This window comes from Falco biarmicus, chromosome 5 (genome assembly GCF_023638135.1).
Source record: "Falco biarmicus isolate bFalBia1 chromosome 5, bFalBia1.pri, whole genome shotgun sequence".
Taxonomy (NCBI): Eukaryota; Metazoa; Chordata; class Aves; order Falconiformes; family Falconidae; genus Falco; species Falco biarmicus.
The window spans coordinates 40,694,170-40,716,220 of NC_079292.1; the positions used below are offsets into that span (position 1 = coordinate 40,694,170).

Sequence of the window (22,051 nt, forward strand, 5' to 3'; positions counted from 1 at the left end):
AGAAAATAGTGTGTTTGTTGGCCACAGAAGATACTAGTTCTGCAGAAGCTGTTTACTCTGTCAAAAGTATTCTAATGGAAAGTCCCATGGTCGCTTTATATTCAAGCAGGATTCCTCAAGTGTTGTCTTTATTCTGTGTTAGTTCTTTAACAATAATTTTCATTGAACTTTAACACCAGGTGGCAATAATAATCATTTTGGGGGGTTTGTAATTATTAAGGGAGGACTGGCTGCAGAGGGATGAGGAGAAGTGGGGGGAACAGACCAGTTACTTCTATCATAACTCTTGACAAAATCTAAAATGACACATGATCTTCATAAATGACAGAAGAAGGCAAAGTCCACAGACGTTCCCAGCAGCACTTAGAAATCCAAAAGAGACAAAACTCTTCTCTGTGCTCCTGCCTGTACAAATTGCCTGCGGGGTGTTTCAAGAGAGAGCTGGAATGTCTTTTTCAAACTGTTCACACTCTGCTGCTTGCATTCAAGAGATGGGCTTTAAACAGACATGAAAAAGAAAAAAGCACACGCTCTGAATCAGGTTGAGATTTTATTCCACGAGGATGAAATACCTACACGGTGAGCTTTGGAAAGTTAATTTTGGATCAGTCTATCTTAGAAGTGATAGCTTTTTGCTTCTTAAAACAGTGGGGGAGGTTCAGCCATCTATTCCAACTGCATTAGGACTGGTAAACCTGGCACAGTGTCTATATTATGCAGCAAATTAGTTGCTGAAGTTAGTAGTTTAAAAAATACAGGATAAACATATAGTTGTTTTTTATTGATATAAAGAAAGTCAAAGCAGACCAATGGGTAGGAGCCAAAGCTGCAACAAAACCAGCAAAAATACTGCATACATTTTTCCAGCTATGACCAGTTTTAAGGGATAAACTCAAAATGTGTGTGTATGTAGTATACAAAGTTTTAAAGACACAGAGCTCAGTGTGTCAGTTGTGGAAGCCAAGTCATCATTAGAACTGCACAGTTTTGGCAGGCGCTTAGAAGCTGTGCTAGCATATATCACTAGTAATGGGGCCACAGTTGGGGTAGTGGGGAAGTTTGATAAGAGTTCTGTCTTTATGAGTTCGCAGTTATATTGCCAGACTGAATACCACTGGATGTACTCAAATGATGCACAATCTTGAGTCACACTTTGAACTATACATCCCCGACCAGTAGACATTCCCAGCTGTGGGAAGGGACCAGCGGTACTGCTCTGTGTTCACCATATTGTTTGTCTGTTTTAATCTAAGAAGAGCACCTTAATTTACCTACAGCAAAAAGGATCTCTGACACTTGGTGACAGCCCCTGGTTGGGTACGTAACACGTACGATGGCTGACGCATTAGCCAGTACAGCCTAAGAACCATCTGTGGATTTGCAAAGATGCCAGGGACTTAATTGTGCATAAACCTTCAAAAGATGAAAAGCTGAAAGAATGCTTTATACAAACTAAAATGTTTGCTGAAGAGAGAATCAGGGAAAAAATTACAGCTCATCTAAATCAGAAGTGTCGTAAATCCCAAGGATACCGACACAGCCACAGGAGGCAAATCTTGTTCTGGCAAGTCCCTAAATGTGGATATATCAGGGACACAGAACAAGTAAGGGGCGCAGAGAAAGAAAAGCTGGTTATTCTGTGTTTCCCTGCACAGAAGCATTTAATTTTGCAGTGTGGTGAATTCAGTACTGAGTTTTGAAAGACACTTACATGAAAATCCAGTAGCCCAGAACAGTGCACCAACAGAGCATGTCGCCCGATTCAGGATGGTCTGGGTAGTTCTGGCAGCATGCAGCACCCCATCCTCCTCCTCCTCATCATCATCCTCTTAGCTCCAGCCATACGGGCCCTACAGGGGCCATTTAGGGCTTCGTGGGTGCCGCAGAGTTGCCTGACACAGGGGACAGACAGGGTCTTGTAGGGATCCATGGCAGAATGATGGCAGCACTAAATCATAAGTACAATTAAAGCCTTATTTTCTTAACAGGGTGTTACGATGAGTGTAGAACAGAATTTATGATTAGAATGGCACAGGATTTCTACAAGCAGAATCAATGTAGTACAATCTATAAGTAGCATAATACAGAATTTATAATACAACTTAGCTTATGACTTCTAATCACCTGGACCCTGTGCAGATTGTGTCAGATCTTAATACATGGTTTGCTGTATCAATATATCAATCATAATCTAGACTCAAATCATATGAAAGAATGCAAGTGGCTCCGTCCATCCTCAGAGGGAGCAGAAGACAGTGGGGGTGTCCCTGGCCGCCGGGGCTCCCAGCTCTCACTGTCCAGCAGCAGCTCCAGTCCAAGTCCCCCTCTTAGGACTTGTAACTGGTTTGATTTTACAGACAGTGCTCTGGGTGCTGTCACACTTCCCTCTTCTGTCAGGTGGTCATCACCACCACCTTGGTGGGCCCAGTGCCTGGGACCAAGGCTGGCAAGGAAGGGAGTAACTGGGCTGGCACCCAGGAGCCTTGAGGTCGATAGGGAGGGGAAGAAGAAATCTTGTTTGTCTATTTGGTTCACAGGATCTTCAGGGCCTGATGATGAAGGAAAGAGAATGAATACACGACCTGCTCGGTCACAAAGAACAGCTGCTTGCCTTACAGAATGGCGTTAGTTATGCCAGCCATGTGAGCAGAGGTTGGGAGCAGGGGGTACCAGTCACACGCACCTTTGCAGGACACCAGAAGTATCTCCTCTTAGTGTCTGTGCAGACAAGTTACTTTCCTGTCCACAAAATTGGTGCTGCTGCTTTACCACACCTCCTAAAAGACCGTTCTGTAGATGGACATTTATTCTGATCTTGTGCTAGTGTTACCTTTATTGATGCCCAATGTACGCTGGTATTAGTGAAGCATGATCCAGCTCATGAAGTAGTTAGGAGTTCGACCTCTTTTCACATACAGTTTTTATGTGTTGCATATTTTGTAATTGTATGTGCTCATGGAATTAATGTGTTCATATTTTCTAAACACTTGCTGGAAATAAATACTCTGACATCTTTCAGCAAGTTTATTTCGGATCGAGAAAGCAGAAGAAGTCTCACAAACAGCCACCTGGAGAAGAAGAAATGTGATGAATATGTAAGTCTCTCTTGCTCTTCTTTTCCCTGTCAAAACAAACTGTATGTTGTGTATATGACGGGCCTTTAGACACGGTTTTCAAAAGTGCTGGACACACACAATTATAACTGAAATTCAGGTTCCAGTAGGAACTGCCTGTGCTCAGCACTTTAAAAAAAAACAACCAAAAAAAGAAGCATTTTGGTCGAGTTGACGCAAGGGAATCCCTCTGGCCTGTGTTAAGCAGGAAGACCTTACAATGTATGAATCATGTGCCTAAGGTGTTTCACAGGTGTAGTGAAAGATGGGGTTTAAAACTGGAAGTGTAGTATGAGTTATGTATTGCTGATACTGTTCTGTCAGCTTACAGAATCTACAGGACTGCGATCAGAGTGTAGCTGTGACAGGGTTCAGTGACATTTTTTCCTCTTTCAAACCAATTTTTATTAAGCCATTTCCATAGCAGTAGTTACTCATATCCGATATATCACCAAACGTGGAGTTTGAAGCATAGATGCATTTCCCTGCTCCATTCCAAGCTGTCACTGACATGTCTGTCTTTACTTCTCCAGATCCCAGGAACTACTTCGCTGGGGATGTCCGTCTTCAACCTCAGCAATGCAATTATGGGCAGTGGGATTTTGGGCCTCGCTTTTGCCTTAGCCAACACAGGAATTCTCCTTTTCTTGTGAGTATTCATGTGGTGAATAGCTGATCTCTGTGCAGTTTCACTGCATTTAAAGAACGCGTGCACTGCCAGCAAACGGAGGGATTTATAGTCCATCTGTAATCAAGTACGGCATTCAAGCCTGAAAATGTTAGCTACAAGTTTCAGACATTTTTTTTCCATCAAATTTTTTGGGGAGAAAAGCCATGACTTCTAATGCTAGCAAATTAAGTCCATGTTATTTACTACAGACCTGAGCCTAGCCAGGGATTTTTCCTGTAGTCCACAAGCTACACATATATCGGAAATACTCAGTAGTAATAGCTGCAGTGGGATAGTACCTAGTGCTTCCTTGTGTCACAGGATCTCCAGAGCTTTCATCAAAGCATGGTGCAATAACTACTTTTTTCTTTTTTTTTTAAGCAAGAAAGGATATTTATATTCCTTTATGTTACATATAATATTTTCATCTCACTCCCACAGTTTCATCAGTTTCTTATGTGAGAGTCCTTGAGAGCCAACATAAATACAGCCAAGATTTTAGTATAAAAAAAGAGTTGAGGTAGAATACGTAACTCCAGCAAAAAAAGCACTTTGTAAAGGAGAATTTTATAGTTTAAAAATGAAATGGTGCCAGTGAATGAGTAAGGCACAGTGTTATTCTGTGTTATTCTGGATTGCAGTATGAGACATTTCATTGTGAAAAGTGATTGTTAAGAAATCAATTGGGAATTGTGTGCAGATTTCAATGATAAATGTTCATTCAGGAAGAAATATAATGATTTACAATCTTTGAGAACTGTTCAACATGGTTATTGAGTTTACAGATTACTCTAGAGAGGTGTCGTTTCTTGAATGTCAAACCTAAAAATCTAGAACTTCCGTTATTTCTTAGTTTTGGGGGAAATACAGAATATGAGCCTTGTATATAGCAGAGTGGATGGCCAGAGTGGTACATATAGCCATCTGCTCTGGGGTTTTGTGCCAGAATAGCTACATCCATGCTGCTAGCTTACAATTTACTGTGCTTGGGTAAAATCTAGGAATAATCCGAGGAGTTAATCCATTTATATTAAGAATGTACAAAGTCCCCGAATTGTGTTGTCACGAAGCTAAGCTATAAAGTAGCTGGGCTCTAATTTAGGTCTCTCTTATGCAGAGTGACTGAGGTTTTTTTGCTGCTTTTTTTACACAGCAGTCTAACCTATATGTGATATCCACCCATGCTCTGACAAGCACACCTCCAAGGGCACAGACTTGTGATTGCAAAAACTGCTGTAACGAGAAAAAAAAAAGGTTACCTCTCTCCAGCCTTGTTACTTCTTCTGTGATGACAGATGATCAGCCAAGGGGCACCCTCAGTTTCTCCTGACCACTTTAGTTTTCTGTAATCTCGTCCTCTTCTTTCAGCAGTTTTTCATGAGAGTTAAGTGAAATTTGAAATGTGTTTGCTCTAAAGGATGTAAAAAGCCAATTTCTTTGAAGTGAAGTGAACACCAGAGAAACTTCTAAGAACTTGTGATGGCCTGAGTAGCGAGCATGTAGATCTGTACCACCACATTGTACAAAAAAATGCCAAACCTGAATGTAGAGATTCTATACAGTCAATAACATCACTACTCTCTACAGAATTAAGTGTGTGTATTTAAAAGTAGATAATTGTTTTTGTTAGCTTTATAGATCGGTTGGCCTGGAGATAGCCCAGCCTGCGGAGATCAAAGATAAGGAAGCTAGCAGGACCTAACTAGCCAGGCTAGCAGAACTTTCCCCTTTGAAGCCTGGAGATAAGGGATCCTAACGTGGTGTGTGCAGTTATCCTGAAAGTTGAAGAGCTTTAAGCATTCTTTTATCATGGAATAACCTCAGAGTTAAACCTAGTCCATTAGTGTTAGATTTTTTCTCACATTCTCATTCACTGCATTTTTCCCATAAATGTAAAGTTCTGCTGTTGCTATCGCAGGTAGATCTTGGAACCATTTCTGCTTTTCAAGTGATTAAAGATAAGAGGCTGAGCAATACTTTCATTGCTTTTTGCACATAAGAAAGCACTTAAATTCATTGCTCTTGAGTAGCACATTTCTGGAAAGTTTCTAGGTTGCTTTATCCAGTTTTGGCATGCATCAACCCTGAAAAGTAAAAGGCAGAGGCAGAAAAATTAAAGGAGCATTTCCAGTGCTAACGAAGCAGATCCAGCCCAATTTCCACTCACAGCTCCTCTCACAACTTTTAGACTCCTGAAGTGTGGACTGCCATGCACAACTGGATCAGTTCAGAACCTATATTTGTGGCATAAGACATTGAAAATAAACATGTCAATGAGTATATACTCTCACATCCTATTTGCATAATTTAGTGCCGTAGCAAAATATCATGCTTTCTAGGCAAATAGCTGAGGTGGGAAGTCAGAAGAATTTAATCCCAGTATTGTTGATAACTACAACCTAGACCAAAGAAGAGCATCCTTTACTGTATGGAAAAGCTGAGAAAACCTTGCTGCAGAAAGATGCCACAAAAAGCTTGGAAAGTTCAGAGGTAGGCCAGGCCACCTAGGGATGGCAGGAGCACTTGTTGCTGCCTGTGGTTTCATGCTGGAGAGCGAGGACCAGAGTGATGGATTACGTTGCAGAGATACGGGCCGGCAAGGTGCCTCAGCCTGCTTTTAGCCTGGCACTGCACTGATCTGAAAAACCCTGCTGAGCCACGGGGGCTTCTGGGAGGCCATATGGTGGCAAACCCCATGCTCTGCCATACTCTTCTGCACCCCATACCTTATGAGGGTTCAGAGCTATTCTGTGCAATAAGGCAGGTTCTTCTGCCTCACAGGTCTTCTGGCCCCAAAGCCTGGGAATCCACAGAGGGCTGGGGACAGCCCATGTTTCAGATGAACTGGTAATATGGCAGCTGGGAGCAAACAGCAGTGGCACTGCAGGAACAGGTTGTTCTTCCCAGCACTGTATCAGTCCCCTGCCCTAAACTGTTGGAGGGAGGTGACTTTTGCACGTGCTGGTTGCTTGCATAGCTGCCAGGACTTCTTTAAAAGCAGACAAAGTTAAAAGTAGGGGAGTGCTTATGGGACAGCAGCACAAGCTCCCTGCTTCTGTTTTGAATTTGTGCAGAGCAAGTGACATGGGCATTTTCATTCCTTTCCAAGGGGTGGTTCTGGCGTGAATATCCCTGTCCATACCACAGTCCTAACACAAACAAGTTTTTCATACAGCACTAATGAAAATGCCAAGTGTCTCTGCAAGAACCCTATGGGGAACTAAGGACAACAGATCAGTGAAATACCTGGCTGCTTGGGAGTGTTATTTTTACTGCAATGGCTCTGTGAGCTCAGTGCCTAAAAAAGGGGAGCTTTTAGTATTGAAATAGACTTGATGCTGGCCTGCAGAGCCGGAGCCATTTGGGGCTGGGAGTGAGTCAGCCCAGCAGCTGAGAACCAGGGGCTGTGAGCACCGAGCCTGCAGGCAGACAGGGGCAGAACAGCTCTGCAGGGAACATGGACAGGAGCAGGGCTTAGCAAATCTGTACAAAATGGAGCAGAGTGACCTCAGCTAGTACAATCTCCCTTCCCTTCTCATGGAGAAACACCCTTTGGGCTGTACAAACAATGTGTTGTTATTGTCAACCATCATTGTTTGTTGGCAAAAGAACAGTTCCTCCTATCACCTCTTTATGTTTCTCCCTGTTCCTCTGGCCCCAGGAAACTTGTGGGTCATTATTTGGTGCTAAAGTATTTCCAGTCTAAAATAATTTAAAAAAAGAGGGGGAGGGGGGGGGAAGCTTCTCATGCTGTCCTATGTATTCCTATGGCAAAGATGTGTTGCTGCCTATCTATGGCAGCAGCTTGCTTTCTGTTAAATTTTAGGCTTGTTTTTCTCGGTGTCCTGAGGGTTGTTGTCATAATAAAGAGAGGAATTGCCAACAGATTGCCTGAATGCTCTTCACACACATTATGAAAACATCATCAGGTCTTTGTGTGTCAGAGTGTTGGAGGGGAAGGCACACATGGTGCTTGGCTTAAAGACAGAGAGTAATGAGCAAATGTGGTTTTATGCACTTAGCCCCCAGCACTGACTAATTATCATTTGTGCCAGCAAGTTCCCTGCGCAAACAGTTTGGTCATTACTTCCTGCAATTCTTCTATGTGAAGTCAAATTATGGATCACAGCAGACCAGAAGTGGCATCAGTGAGGGAACACCAGTCTCCACCGGGACAAAGCATAAGCCTTCGGTCTCTGCCTTTATTCCCAAGGGAAGCCAGTCGAGCCTTGACTTCCCTCCTCTTCCCCCTCCCCGGGCACTGGGAGGAACATAAAAAGCCATTTGGGCACCCCTTCGGTAGCATATGAAACATGTCCTGGGAAAAGATGCTTCCATTTGATAGGAAAGTCCTTAAATAGAGGACTTTGAGATTTTTACTCTGCTTCCAGAACAAAAGCTTTAGAGTGGGTAGTGAGGGACATACCTCGGTTATCTCTGTTCTGATTAAACCTTAATTCCTATCTGATAAGACATCTTTATTCTTGCTTCTTTCAGTGTGGGGAGGTGTAACTCACAGGCTGTGCTCTGCAGCGCTGCCAAGTTTTACTTGGTTGAATCCCTCTGCATGCAGGGGTTACTACCTCCATGGCGGTGTGGTGGAACTGCAAACAGCACATGACTCAAGCATTTCTAGGGCTTTTTGTGTTGTCAGAAGAGTAAAAAAATTATCTCAGAGTCAACATGAATGTAACCTGACATGAAATATTGAAATGTTAGAGCTCAGCTTTTACAGTAAGCTTCATTTTCCATTCTTTTGTAGGCTGCTTTTGGTTTCAGTGACACTGCTGTCTATTTATTCAATATATCTCCTGTTGGTGTGTTCAAAGGAAACAGGTAATTTAAGATGTTATTATACCATTTCAGTAGACTTGTAAAGAACAAGAGGTGAAAAGTGCTCAGATAAGGCCAGGTGCTCTGTGTAAGGCGGAGTTTCTATCACATTTCTGGCACAATACAAAGACCTAACACATTTTGGGTCAGAAGTCCAGAATTAACAAGAATTTATGATGTGGCAATGGAGAACAGCATCTGACCATCACTATAAAGAGAAAAACTTAGAACAAAAAGTAACTTCTACTACCATGAAATGTTGTTTTCATGAGCTAGAGGGAACAGCTCATATAGTTTCTTTGCATTACAAAACCAATTGCAAAAAAAATATAATGAATCTTTTTCTGTGGTGAAGCTTACCTGGAAATAGTTTGACCTTAATGGTTAGTGTGAAATTCCTGATAGCCTTTGTGGTATAGTAGTACATTGCCTAGAAGAAAATAAAAGGGAACAGTTTCTCCACAGAGGGAAGTGTATTTGTAAGCAAAATATATTCTAAACACAGAAATGAGAAGTTACCTACAGTGTTAAATGTCACTGTGCTCTGAAGTCCAAGAGTCTTTTTCCTTGGGTAACAATCTCTGAAGCCAGAGTCTGGAAATCATCTGTGCACAAGAACACTAATATTTTAATATGTAATTGGACACACAAGAATTACAGTTACAGCATGTATAATGGCAGCAACTGCCTATTTAAATTAGGTACGTATGCCTAATTGTGGACACATTTGTGCTTTGTTAGTTCCCAAAAATCTACACCTTGGTTTCTATGCTGCTGGTACATTTAAGCACAAACTTACTGTTTATACAAGCTTCAAAGCAGAAATGTCAGCTATAAGGAAATACAGAGAAAACCAAACAATGGGATGCATTTAAAAAAATCATCTGTACAGTGTTACATCTGCAGTATTTCTCTTTCTGTTCTCATGCATCTCACCATCTTCACAATGCCCAGTCTTTTTCTCAGCCCAAATCACAGCCAAGGAAAAAAGATTACCAGAGACAAACCAATTAATAGAGGAGTTTCTCAAGCTTGACAGATGTTTAAAAAGAAGGTTTTGTTATCATTTATACCTTTCCCTTCTTTTACCAAAAACATTCCAGACTGAGAATTCACAAGTTAAGGCTTCGTGATTAGAAATTGTAAATCATCTTGTGAACTATTGGCTGCCCTCATTTGGATCATTTAGTCAATCAAAATAAGTGAAATTGCAGAATCATGGTACTGTGTCTGCTGTCGCTAGGCTGCCAGTGCTGACTTGCGGATCCTGCTGTACCGAGTTTTGTCTGAAGAGGAGGCTTTCTACATCATTCTCACTGCAGGCTCAAACCTAATATACCAGGATAGGGATGCCACAACTTAACATGTCACTAGGGGTATAGACAGACTCATTAAAGGGGTGTAACAGCCTCATTAAGAGCTCCAATTTCAAAACTGACAGTCAGTGATAACATTTATAGACGTCAAGAAGACATTCCTACATGTTTCAGCCCTAGTAATTACAAGAGAGCTCTCTATTTACTTGCAAAGGGCAGATATGGCTGCGCAAATGGGTGGTTAGCTGAAGAGGAATCGCAAGTGTTTTAAGTCAACGGCTTTCGCTGGCGTATTTGTTACCTTTTCCTTTGTTTCTTTTCACGCAGGCTGTATGGTGTATGAAAAGCTGGGTGAGCAGGTCTTCGGTACCCCAGGGAAAATGATTGTCTTTGGATCCACATCTCTCCAGAACGTTGGAGGTAAAGGAGATGAGGGGTATAGAAAAACAAAACCCAGGAACTTCTTAATAATGTTATGGCTACCAACCAGTTAGGTTCCTCCTTCTCTCAGTGACATCTTCATGTTCTTTAATACAGCTGTGGCTAACACATTGCACACAGCCCTTTAAGGATGCTGTATTACTGAATGATCAGTAGTGTATAGTCGGTTACAGTTCGGGGTCTTTTATCATCTGATGCTAATGCGGGAAAAGATTCAGGATGCTTCTCTGTACTTGTTCCATAAAATATCTTACCCATTTTCTGAACTTTCTTCTTCTTTCAGCAATGTTGAGCTATCTCTTCATAGTCAAAAATGAGCTGCCTTCTGCCATAAAGTTTCTAATGGGAAAAGAAGAATCTTTTTCGTAAGTTAATGTTGGTGATTAGATTACAGAATTTAACATTGTGTAGATAAGTTTAAACATATGTTTACAAAAGCTCTTAAGTATTGGATACTTTTTAGGTTTGTCAAAGTAGTTTTTCACAGGAATATTTCAGGAGGTTAATAAAAACCAAGACAACTTTGGGAAGAAAAAGAGGATGGATAGGAAACAAAAGGTTAAGTCATCAGTAGTCTCTCTCTGCACACCAGATTTTCATGAAGGACTGTGATTTCTACAAACCTCTTACAGCATCCAATCTTTTACAGTGTTAGGCAACATTTGAAGATACTGGGAACAATGCAAGTTTAAGATACTATGTATTTCCCTGTGTTCTTAGCATCTTACAGGATTTTGCCCCTGAAGCACTGTCTGTATGTCTGTATGAAATTCTTCGATACTAGCATATGACGATGGCAGACTATTATACCTGGATTTCTGCCACTTACCACTCCTTGACAATTACCAGGTTTTAAATCAAGAGGTATTTCTTTATAGTGGTAAAAATCCTTTGCGCTGGGTTATGTGGTGTGCTGTAGTGCACAAGAAGAAGGTAGAGAACCCGTTCCTCAGGCTTTCATACTAAATTGGACTGAGCAGTGGAAATGCGTCATGTGGAACACCACTAAACTAATGCTGTGCCTTCTCCCCTGTCTTTGCTTTCCAGCAGGTTTCAAAGCACTTTGCTATAAGAAGAGAGACAGCCTTGGGCTGGCTAGTGTGTGCCATCCCGCAGGAGCCTGGTTTGCTGCTTCAGGCACGTGCCTGGGTGGTTTAGCAAACAAATTGTGGTGCCCCCCTCCTGCCCCACTGTGCCCTTTGCCTGATCTTTCCTTGTCCTGGCAGGGTGGCTTATATCACGTTACGGTGGGTGTTCTGCCTCTCAGTCCCACTCACTGATCTCCACAGTAGCACGATATTTTGTCTAGTGACTACGAAAACCTGCCATACCTGAGTCAGAGCAATGCCGTGTTGTAAGGGGTGGATACTTAATGAGTCTACAAAGTTTAGATGTAGCCCCCATCTCTACTTTTGTAGGAGCTTGTAGGGTAAGAAGACCAAAGATAGTTCTGTAACTGCAGGAGTCAAAGAGGGTGACTGAGTGTGAGGAAAACCAGAGAGGGTTTAAGGTGTGCTCATGGTGGGTTTTTTTTGATGTTTTATACAGGGCGTGGTACGTGGATGGGCGTATCCTTGTTGTCACAGTGACGTTTGGTATAATCCTCCCTTTATGTCTCCTTAAGAACTTAGGTAAGATACATATGCCATTGTGGGAACAAACTAACAGAGCCCAGACATCATGTCATTGACAGCCACACTGGCAGCTCAACTATAATTTAAAAAATGGGATCTCACTGTAATCTGAGCAGCCTCCCTGGTCCAGGAATAAGCTGTGTTTTGAGCATCTTGGAACAAATAAACCTAAATTGTCACAGAGGTTGAACTCGGTATAAACCAGCTTCATCCATACAATTGTGGATATTGATTTTAAAAACTATAGTTAAGAGTGTCCATTTCATAAGGTAATTCTATCTTATATGTAGCCTGTAAAAATAATTTCACAAATTGTGACATTACCTTTTCTATTGGCATTGAAAGTTTTAGTGATGAGATTAATTGGAGGTATTGAAGTAAGATTGTATTTTCAAATGTGTCTGAGTCCACAGAGACACCAGTAAGTAGGTGCACGATGTATTTTTTAAAACTGCGTAAGAAGTTTTGACACCAAAGTCCTATTCAGATCTTCCTTTTGAGAAGATAACCCATACTCATCTGACGTGGCTCATATTGGGCAATCTGGGTCACATTCTGATTGCAATTGCACATTTTCAGGTTTGTTTTAATTATCACAGCCCCTTTCAAAGGAAAATTAGTTAAACTGCCATAACAGTGACCCTTGGGAAGTCAAACCAGTCAGAGCAAAGCTCAAGTCTGTCTGAAAGCTGGGAGGCTTGTGATGTGAGAGACTCCTGCACCAACAGAACATGCTTTTGTCCTGCCCAGAAGCTCACAATACATATTAAATGCATTAAACTTTTCATGAAGCAGCAAAAAGTAAAATTCAAGATATGGCTAATAAAATAATTTTGTATGAGATTTCCTTTTAATTTCTTTCAGGGTATCTTGGCTATACCAGTGGATTTTCATTAAGCTGCATGGTATTTTTCCTGGTAGTGGTAAGTTCAGCTTGCTTTCTTTGTTGGATGAGAGTCCCTTGATAGGATATTCACTAATTCTCTGATGTTTGAATTTTCGTTTGATTTTATTATTATTATTATTATTGTTATTATTAGCAACTAGCTGTCTTCCACTCTTATTCTAGGTTATTTACAAGAAGTTTCAAATTCCCTGTGGCGGATCGGAGCTAAATGCAACATCATCTATCCTATCAAATAGCTCAGCACATGAACATATGTGTAAGCCAAAGTATGTTATCTTTAATTCCAAGGTATGTTTCTTTTTATAATACTTATTTTTAATTCACATAATATATGCACCTACACCCCGTGTTCTTAATCCAGTCAGCACCATGTAGGGCCTGATTCTCCATGCTTCCACTCATGCTCCAATGGTGAATGCACAGTGGGTCTCCTTGCCCAGTCTTATGGAGATGCCACGTTTAATTGTAGCTTTTCACGGTCTTGCTCTGCCCCATTTGTAGATGTACTAAGGCTGTGAGCCCAGGCTACCACCAGACAACTAATGCTTTCTTTGGGAGTGTTTTTCTTTCCATTGCTTCTTAATATCTGTGCTGCAACTGCACCTTTAGGCTGTAGTTCAGCAGAGGCTGAGTAAGCCATTCCTGCATTCAAAGCCCAGAAGTAATCCCTCTGTCCTTCTGCACACAAACCACTTCTTTGTGACAGGGTATGTGTTTTATGTAGCCATACAGTGACCTGGATTGCAAAAAGGATACAGTTGAAAGCTAATCCAGCAAAAATTTGATTGCCTTTCAGCTGGATGCTTTCCTCCATCGCCACACAGCTGCAGGAAAAGTTGTGCCAAGAGAATGAGAAAGAGCAACTGGGCTATAGCTGTGGGAGCAGGAGAGTCGCTCCTGTCATCTGTGCTGGGGTGCAGGGCTTGTTCAACAGCACCTTGTGCGGCAGGGCAGGGTCCTCAGGGTGTTGCAGTCGCATTCATAGGGAATGCACATGGATATATAGCATATGCATGCAAAAATTATATCTTTTTAAATTCATCCTACCAGCTTCAGTGAAGAAGTCAATCTGAGCACTTTTCTTTAGTTTGGGGTAGCCATCAGCCCAGATCCAGTGTGACGGACCAAGAACTAGTTAACTTGGTGTGCAATAGCAGCTTAGGTGTATGTATATATTAGATAATGTTGAAGGGCAGTCTTCTCCTACAGTGTCAGCATTTGTCTGAGAGTCAATGGAGGCACATTGGAAGGGTCGGTCCATCTGAATTAGGTACGCTGGAGCTGAACTCTGTAGATTTGCCCTTGGGGCCAACGGTTGGCCGGTCATTTTAGCAACTTCAGTGTGTAAGAAGGGAGACAGTTTCACAGAATCAGGGGATGGCTGAGGTTGGCAAGGACCTCTGGAGGTCATCTGATCCAACCTCCCTGCTCAAGCAGGGCCACCTAAAGCTGGCTGCCCAGCAGCATGTCCAGCCAACTTCTGAATATCTCCGTGGATGGAGAACACAACAGCAGTAGCATGCTGTGAGCGAGGGAGAGAAGGTGGTACAGGCCTGGGTGAGGAAGGACCGCTGGAGAGAACGTAGTGTATTTACTGAATCTGTCGGGCCTGGGGTGTACCCCAGGACGGCTTCTGTGGGAAGGGGATGCCTGTGCCCAGCACGAGCAGATCTTGGAGGGTTGGGGAGAGCTGTGTGTAGGTCTGGACTCATTTTGTCCTCACAGGAGGGCAGATCACAGAGTGATCTCTGCTTGTACCCATACCCTGGGGAGAATGGAAGCGCTGGGGTGCTGAGATCATTTGTGAAGTTTGGCTGTACACTGAGGATTGAAACCCACTCAGGTTTTTGGTGGAGAAGGGGGTGAAGTCCCCCCTGGAGGCCTCCGGCGCTTCCTGGTGACGTAACAGTCTCTCTCTTTCCCTAAGGAAAAGCATGCTCCCCCCACAGCCCTCCTAGCCCTTTTGTTGGCCTGGGAAATGAAGGGACTCAGTCTGGTACCTTGAGATATCCATTTATTTGTAAGTTCTGCATTCCTCTTCTCTTTTCTTACAGTCTGGATATGGGCTTCCTCTTCAGGACTTCAGCCTTAGTACCACGGGTGTGCACCCCTCTCCATGCCAAGGCAGGGTAGCGTAGCGGTGACCCACCGTACATCCCTTTTACGCGTGACGGTGTGCTAGTAACGGTGGCAGGAGCTGGGCAGGGAAACCCATCCCAGGGAGCGAAACCAGCAGCCATGTGGCCTCCAGCGCTGCGCTCTGCGAGCAGTCAGGGCTGTGCTGACACTACCAATGCAAAGACTTTGTCCTCCCACTGACAGAGCACTGCTTTCCATGTCATTAAATATGTGCTAATTGACAGGTCTCCTGCACTCTCTGAAGGCTCTCAACATTCAGTTGAAGAGTCCAGAGAGTTGGGAGCTGAGGTAGTTGAACACAGATCATTTCTTCACGCCGCTGGGGGAAATACTTCTTAACTTCTTTTCTGAAATTCTCTCTGAACAGACCGTGTACGCTTTGCCCACCATTGCTTTTGCATTTGTGTGCCACCCATCAGTCCTCCCGATTTACAGCGAACTTAAAGAGTAAGCCTTTCTCTTTTTTTTTCTTTTTTTTTTCCCCCAGTTAATTGTTTTGAACTGCTTTACATGGAAAATGTTAGCGCAGAGGTGCTCTGAGTCATTCATGCCATTTGGAGGAGATGTGATTTAATAACACCCAAGAAGCCAACGAGTGTGGCTGTTGGCTAGGAAATCTGGCCTCCCAGGCACACCACTGGGGTGGGGGTGAGGGAGGCTGAGGATAATGCAATACTTTGGGAGTTTTCTCTGGAGGTACACGGCAGCCTGTGGAGAGCCAAGTTGTGGCGGTCGTTATTTGGCATAGGAGAGAGGCGTGTGTTCTGCTGACGGCATTTGTTCCAGTGCAACTAAAAATCTGTTGCGGTACCAGGAAAAAAAGTACTTTCAGCCTTACCCGTACTAAAAGACCTTTGCCAGTATGGCTGTCTTGCTGACACCTCTGGCTGGGCAGGCCTGTGGGGAGCTGGGGACTGGCCCTGCTGCGACATTGCTGGCAGCCCTGGAGGGGCTGCAGTGGGGTCCTGGGCCATGGGGGGAGACCCAGGGGAGAGGTCGGCGTCAGTCAGACCCATGGGTGCCCTCAGGTCCTGGTCCCTTGCTGGGCACTTTAAGTTTCAAGTGACTTCAGCGGGTTCCCAGGTGCCTATTTAGGGCATCCCTGTGTGAATTTAAAAGCCTAAGTTTAGGTACTGGAGTGTGAATATTTCAGAACAATTATCTGAAAATGAAATGTTTACACTTCACCTATTTTACAGGTCTACAGTGATCTGCATACTTTCATTATTTTCTACCCTTGTGGACACAAATGTTTCTCTGCAAACATTCAGAATGTTGGGGGGAGTTCCCCTCTGTATGATTTTATTCTTCCTTTATTTTGACCTTTTTATTTAATTACTGAAGTGTTTAAGGGCCATCCCTGTCCACTCAGTTCCACTCTTTACTCTTTAAGCGGGTATGGCTGGGGAGCAGAGCCACGGGGCAGACCCACCAGTTCTTGACTTAAGCCTCAGCTAGGGTCCATTTCCCCAGTCCTTCTTTTCCTTGTGTAGCTGTCAATGAATTCCTGTTTTAAATGAAAATGCATTCACCAGTCTCCCCAGAATTACTATGTTTATGCAAAGACTTAATACATTTTTAAACAGCTATTGAAAAATCCAGCCCAACCATTTTTATGTGCTCTTTTTTTCTTCTTTCTCCAGCCGTTCACAGAAAAAAATGCAGTTGGTTTCAAATATCTCATTTTTTGCCATGTTTGTGATGTACTTTATGACTGCCATATTTGGCTATTTGACTTTCTATGGTAAGTATGCAGTTCTTTACTGATCGAAGTAGAAAGGGAATACATGTGAAATCAATAGTGTATCCCAGCTGGAAAGGAAAGTCCCATCCACTTATGTTAAAATACTTTTTCAAATAATTTTCCTTGGAAGTTTTTATATTGGAGGTACAAATCCTTTCCTCCCTTTCCCCTATGGATGAAAAGCACAAGTGAAAGTATTATTTGCAAAAGGCATATTGAAAATATGAGGGAGAGATTTGTTTAACACAACTGGGGATTAGCTGAACCCCACTAAGATTTTCATTCCCAGGTCCTCACCTGAATTTTGTGCACATTGGTAAAGACTGAAGCACGTATATCTGCACAAAAGGCGAGAGATTTGAGAGCAGGTCCTAGGAAATGAGTATCAAATCAGCCATCACAGCTTTTTAATTTTCTTATTGACGCTTTTGTCATAGAGGCAATGGACCAAATGCTTTCCTTGTGTCCCCAGAGCTGACCCCTTCAGGTCTTGGTTAAATAAACTGGCAGTGAAGGTGGGGAAGCTTTTGAGTGCCGTCCCAGCTCAGCCACCGAAGGATGGTTATTTCAGTGTTTGAGACTTGCACCCTATCTCTTTTCATGCCTATCTGTTCACTTAAAGAAACAAACAAATTACGTTGTATCGCTAAAGGATGCAATGCCTACGCCCTAGAGGCACAATTATTAAGTTATGGTAGGATAAAATACCAATGTTGCCCAGGAAGATACTCCCATGTTCCAGTGTAATGGGAGTGTTGAAAAGTAGTGTCTTTTTCCATAGACCGCTAAGGGGTTACAAGACAGATGACAAACCTGATGTTTGCCTTTTACCTCAGAGCCACCAACAGGTCGTCAGTCTTCTCCACCCTATTCCAAGTGACCTTTCTGTTACAATCTCCTCATTCATGATACCGTTCCCTGTGAGCCACCTATTGCAAGAGAAAATAAGTAAATATGAAATGTGGCTTTTTTTCTTCTAAAGGTGTACTTATCTCATATTTATTTTCTCAGTCTCTCATGCTGTTTATGAGGCCTTGAGTCTGCATGCATTGAAGTAACTTGAGGTCATCTGTTCTAATTTTCCCAATAAAACCACAAATACGCTGCAAGTGACAACAGCAACAGCCGCTCTCATCCAACTGCTCCCATCTAACACGTTTTTGTAGAAATGCATCAAATTAGCAGCCCCAGGGAGCAAGTGGGTGTAAATCAGCACGGACCCCTTCGCTTTGGCAGGGAGGAGATTCTGATGTGATTGCCCCAGGGATCTGAGGAGGCAGATCCGTGGTGCTCCTCTCTGGGAATCTCCCACACCCCTCAAGGACGAGGGTCTGGAGTCCATGGAGGAGGTAGGGGCTGCGTCCTTCTGGCCCTCCCAAGGGGGAATGGCGGAGGAATCCCTGGGGTGTCTCGTGTGCCTCTCCCCACGTCAGGCGTCCCTGCTGCCCAGTGCCAAGAGCCCGCGGGTGGAAGCTGCGTGGCTCTGCGGGGGCCTCCGCAAGGGCCAGTGCCATGGCAGGCAGCAAAAGCGACACTGAGGGAATATAAAATTTCTCCACCTTGATCCTTCTTCTCCATTGAGACTGACAAGACCTTACCTTTCGTATGTTCACTTACAGTTTTCTAACCCTCTCCTCTACCCTTACCTGGGTAAGAACAGCATTTTTATTGTGGCCATTTCTTATTTACACCAATAGTACTTACTTGTCTGTTTGCTGTGTTCTCGAAAGTGTTGCAGTGATGACTATATTTACATTACAGAATTACAGAAAAGAGGTGTTTTTCTTCCCCTAAAAGGTCACAGTGTGGTTGGGCTCTGTGGTGTATCTAGCTGAAAGGAAAACAGACCTTCAACTGTAAGCCTTGCCCTTCACTTCCTACCTGGCTGCAGTCCGTGAGCGGTACAGAAGTTGCAGTCTGTGCTTGCAGGAGCAGAGTAAGCTCTGTGTTGCAGAAGCTGTGCATGTGCCCGGCTTGAAAACCCCACTCCTAACCTGCAGGGAGGTGGGAGAGCATTTTCTTTCTCCTGGTGGGGATTCAAGCACTGCGTAGGTGGTGTTGACACATAGTCTCTCCCCAGAAGGGTGTCTTGGGGGAAGCGCAGGCATTGCACCACGGGACAGATCCCTCTGCCTCCAGGAGTACATGAGGTTTTACCAAGCGCCAAGGATTCTTAATGAGACGGGGCTGCCGAGTTCCCTTTGAGAAGTTTAATTTAAAAGCTGTTATGTTTTACCACCAGCATTTTTTCAGATTAGCAGGCAGAAACAAAACTTGAGCCTAAAAAGGGGCAGCAAGTATCTTCTCTGGCGCGCTTAAGAGCTGCCTCCTTAGGTTATTGCTCCTAGGTATTTTAAAGTTACAAAGCAAACACATAGGTCAGTCAGCAACTCGGTTTTGCTGTCAGCACACACAGACCTGCTCTGCACTATTTATCACAGCTTCAAGGAAACATTTTTTGCAGGAGGTCATATTAAACTACCACCAGCGCCTCCCCATTAGGCACTCCCCTGTGATTTGTCTTGGCTGCTGGGGCCACCAGCCAGCATGGGGCCAAGCTGCAGGTGCTGCTGGAGGGGTGGCAGGTTCAAGAGAAAAAAACACCAGGGCAGCCCTCGGTGGAGCTCTCAAGGGATTTGAGTGCAAATGTCAGAGTGTCCCACTGAGAGTTGACCTGAGATAGGTTTTGTTCTTGGTTGAGAACAGGGGCACTGCTTTTTGCTGGAAGTTTATTTGCTGTTTAGACTATTTTAGCTCAAAACTTTGTTTTAAGTTGGGCCATTGCAGTGCATGTGGATATTTTTGTATCATTTGAAACTAAAAAAAAAAATGCCCACGGAACCAATTAGAAATAGCTTATTTCACTTTTTTTATATATATATATATATATATATATATATATATATATATATATATATGTAAGCAAGTTTTCATGTATGTCTCACTGTTGTCTTTCCTACAGTGAAAATTACCTTAGACTTAGGCATGTGCTGTCTTGAATTGGGATGCATTCCTAAATCAGGCCTCCAAAGGATTAATCTGGAATAATGGGATCATTAGGATTTGGTTCAAAGCACTGTTTTAACTCAAGAATGTTTCATTCCATACTCTTTTGTTTGCAGATAAATCACTTGTTGTTCAAGAAGGCTGTTGTTAAGCAATGATTTTTGTGAATGAATTGCCTGTTCCCCAGAACACTTACCTTACTGTCTTTTCCATAGACAATGTGCAGTCAGATCTGCTTCACAAGTACCAGAGCAAAGATGACATCCTCATCCTGACCGTGCGCTTGGCTGTGATCGTTGCGGTGATACTCACGGTGCCAGTGCTGTTTTTCACTGTGAGTAAAATGTTCCACACAGTCTGGGAGTTGGTAATGGCTGTACACAGCACACTTCTTCAAAACACAGTCCAGCAGTTACTGAGACAGTGAAGTTGCAGATACAAAAAGAGCTTCAGCTTGGATCAGTCTTTTCCCACACCAGACTTCCCCTAACTTCTGGAGAAGTTCTCCCTGAAGAAAATAAATGAATCACTTTTGGTCTTAAATCTGTTTTCAATTGAATCCACAAGGGCCCTTTCTTACTTCACATTACTTCACTGGAGCAGGCTCAAAGGTGAAGTTCATTTTTAAGTGCAGAAGGATCCCAAAAGGCATATTAGAAAGAGAGGAATATCCTGCTGCAGAGGCATGTGTACCTACAGTTTGAAATACCAAATTAATTTTAAGGATTATTTCAAAGGACATTACATGAGAGACCCCAAAAATTCTGACGGATCTATGCAGCACTTGTCACATGAAGGACCAGTTAAAATAATCATGGGAAGCTTTGAATTGGCTTATAGACTATTTCTGACAGAGATCTCTCTCTCTTCCTACAGGTGCGTTCATCATTATTTGAGCTGGCTAGAAAAACAAAATTTGACTTATGCCGTCATGTTTTGGTTACTTTTGTTCTTTTGGTTATCATCAACCTGTTAGTCATTTTTATCCCAACCATGAAGGACATTTTCGGTGTTGTAGGTACAGTATCCTGGTTTTGTACTGCTAATAAAAGGCTGTTGCTAATCAGCAACATTATAATTAGCTGTTGCTGACAGCTAACAAAAATCTTTTATTTGAATTTTGCAGGGGTCACTTCTGCCAATATGCTGATTTTCATTCTTCCATCATCTTTGTACTTAAAAATTACACAGCAGGATGGATCGAAGTTGACTCAGAGGATTTGGGTATGCATTCTTTTACATCAATGCAACGCTTTCATCTTGTCATTCCTTATAATCTGCTAGAGGCAAAGCGTACCTAATCTGAACGTATGTGTGAGCTTCTTTACGTTACTTTCCCTCCCTGCCTCAGTCAGTTGGCAGCCGTGCTTGCCCTTCTCCTTCGCAAACCCCAGGGGTCTCCCAGCAGAGGGGCCATACCACACAGGGCACCCCATGTTCTGGTGGGCCGTTCTTTGCGGGGTGAGGGGCTCTCCCACCAGCTGGCAGGCGGCAGCTCTGGAAGCAGCTGCAGCTGTCAGCAGGGCCTCCAGCCCACTTCAGTCAACCTTCCAGCCCAGCAAGCTTTCTCCATTTCAGTGTGTCGATCCAGAAAGTGTGCAAACCGCTCCATTTGCGGTATTCCTTGTGGTTTTAATGGATCTGAACCAGACTTAGGGTGCTGCCACCAGAAGAAGCCAGCTGAAATGTTAGCCCTTTGGCATGCATGAGTAGATGGGAATGGGCCTTGGAAAGATTTCCTATGAGCCCCAGAAAGAGCTGCAGCTGAAAAGACACAGCATTCCTGTGTATTCCCAGTCTAACAGAGCGTGCACTGGAAGCATCGTAAGGTCAGACCTTCCTGCACTCAGCAGACCAGCAGGAAACCCGTGTTTCACTTCTGGTTTCATCTGCAGACCCCAAATCGAAAGGGCTAAAATTCAGTGACACATATCCGATGGGAAGAGTATACTTATTTCCATGAGGCTTTGTAAAGGGCAGAGCTGATTGGGTCCTAAAAACAGACTCACTTAATCCTCTTTAGAGATGATCGGTGTTTAAGAAGTGAATTGAAAGGAGAAAAAAAATGGTTTTGGTGTTCAACTAATTATTAATGACACTAATCTGTTTAATTATCTGTGGGTCTTGTCTTTACCAGAAGTGCTATCCCATTTTAGCTGATAACTTTGATACATCACCTTGTAAATCTCCTTAAGAGGAGAAGTTAACGTACTTGAATTAATTGTCTTTTCTTTTTATTCATTAATTT

The 22,051-nt window shown here is 43.1% G+C and overlaps 1 protein-coding gene across 3 annotated transcripts in view; it reads left to right on the forward strand.

Annotated features, from left to right (window-relative positions):
• The window catches only part of SLC38A1 (solute carrier family 38 member 1), a 42,118-nt gene that overhangs the window by 13,772 nt on the left and 6,295 nt on the right, over positions 1-22,051 (forward strand). For all 3 annotated transcript variants that reach the window (XR_008822016.1, XM_056339900.1, XM_056339899.1), the window contains 13 exons: positions 3,020-3,095; positions 3,647-3,762; positions 8,546-8,619; positions 10,260-10,352; positions 10,657-10,738; positions 11,922-12,004; positions 12,872-12,930; positions 13,077-13,202; positions 15,421-15,500; positions 16,697-16,797; positions 20,019-20,137; positions 20,680-20,821; positions 20,930-21,027. Coding sequence is in view for 2 of the 3 variants with exons in the window: in XM_056339900.1 (XP_056195875.1) it covers positions 3,020-3,095; positions 3,647-3,762; positions 8,546-8,619; positions 10,260-10,352; positions 10,657-10,738; positions 11,922-12,004; positions 12,872-12,930; positions 13,077-13,202; positions 15,421-15,500; positions 16,697-16,797; positions 20,019-20,137; positions 20,680-20,821; positions 20,930-21,027 (1,249 nt within the window). In the remaining variant the exon portion in view is untranslated. The remainder of the gene's footprint in view (positions 1-3,019; positions 3,096-3,646; positions 3,763-8,545; positions 8,620-10,259; positions 10,353-10,656; positions 10,739-11,921; positions 12,005-12,871; positions 12,931-13,076; positions 13,203-15,420; positions 15,501-16,696; positions 16,798-20,018; positions 20,138-20,679; positions 20,822-20,929; positions 21,028-22,051) is intronic.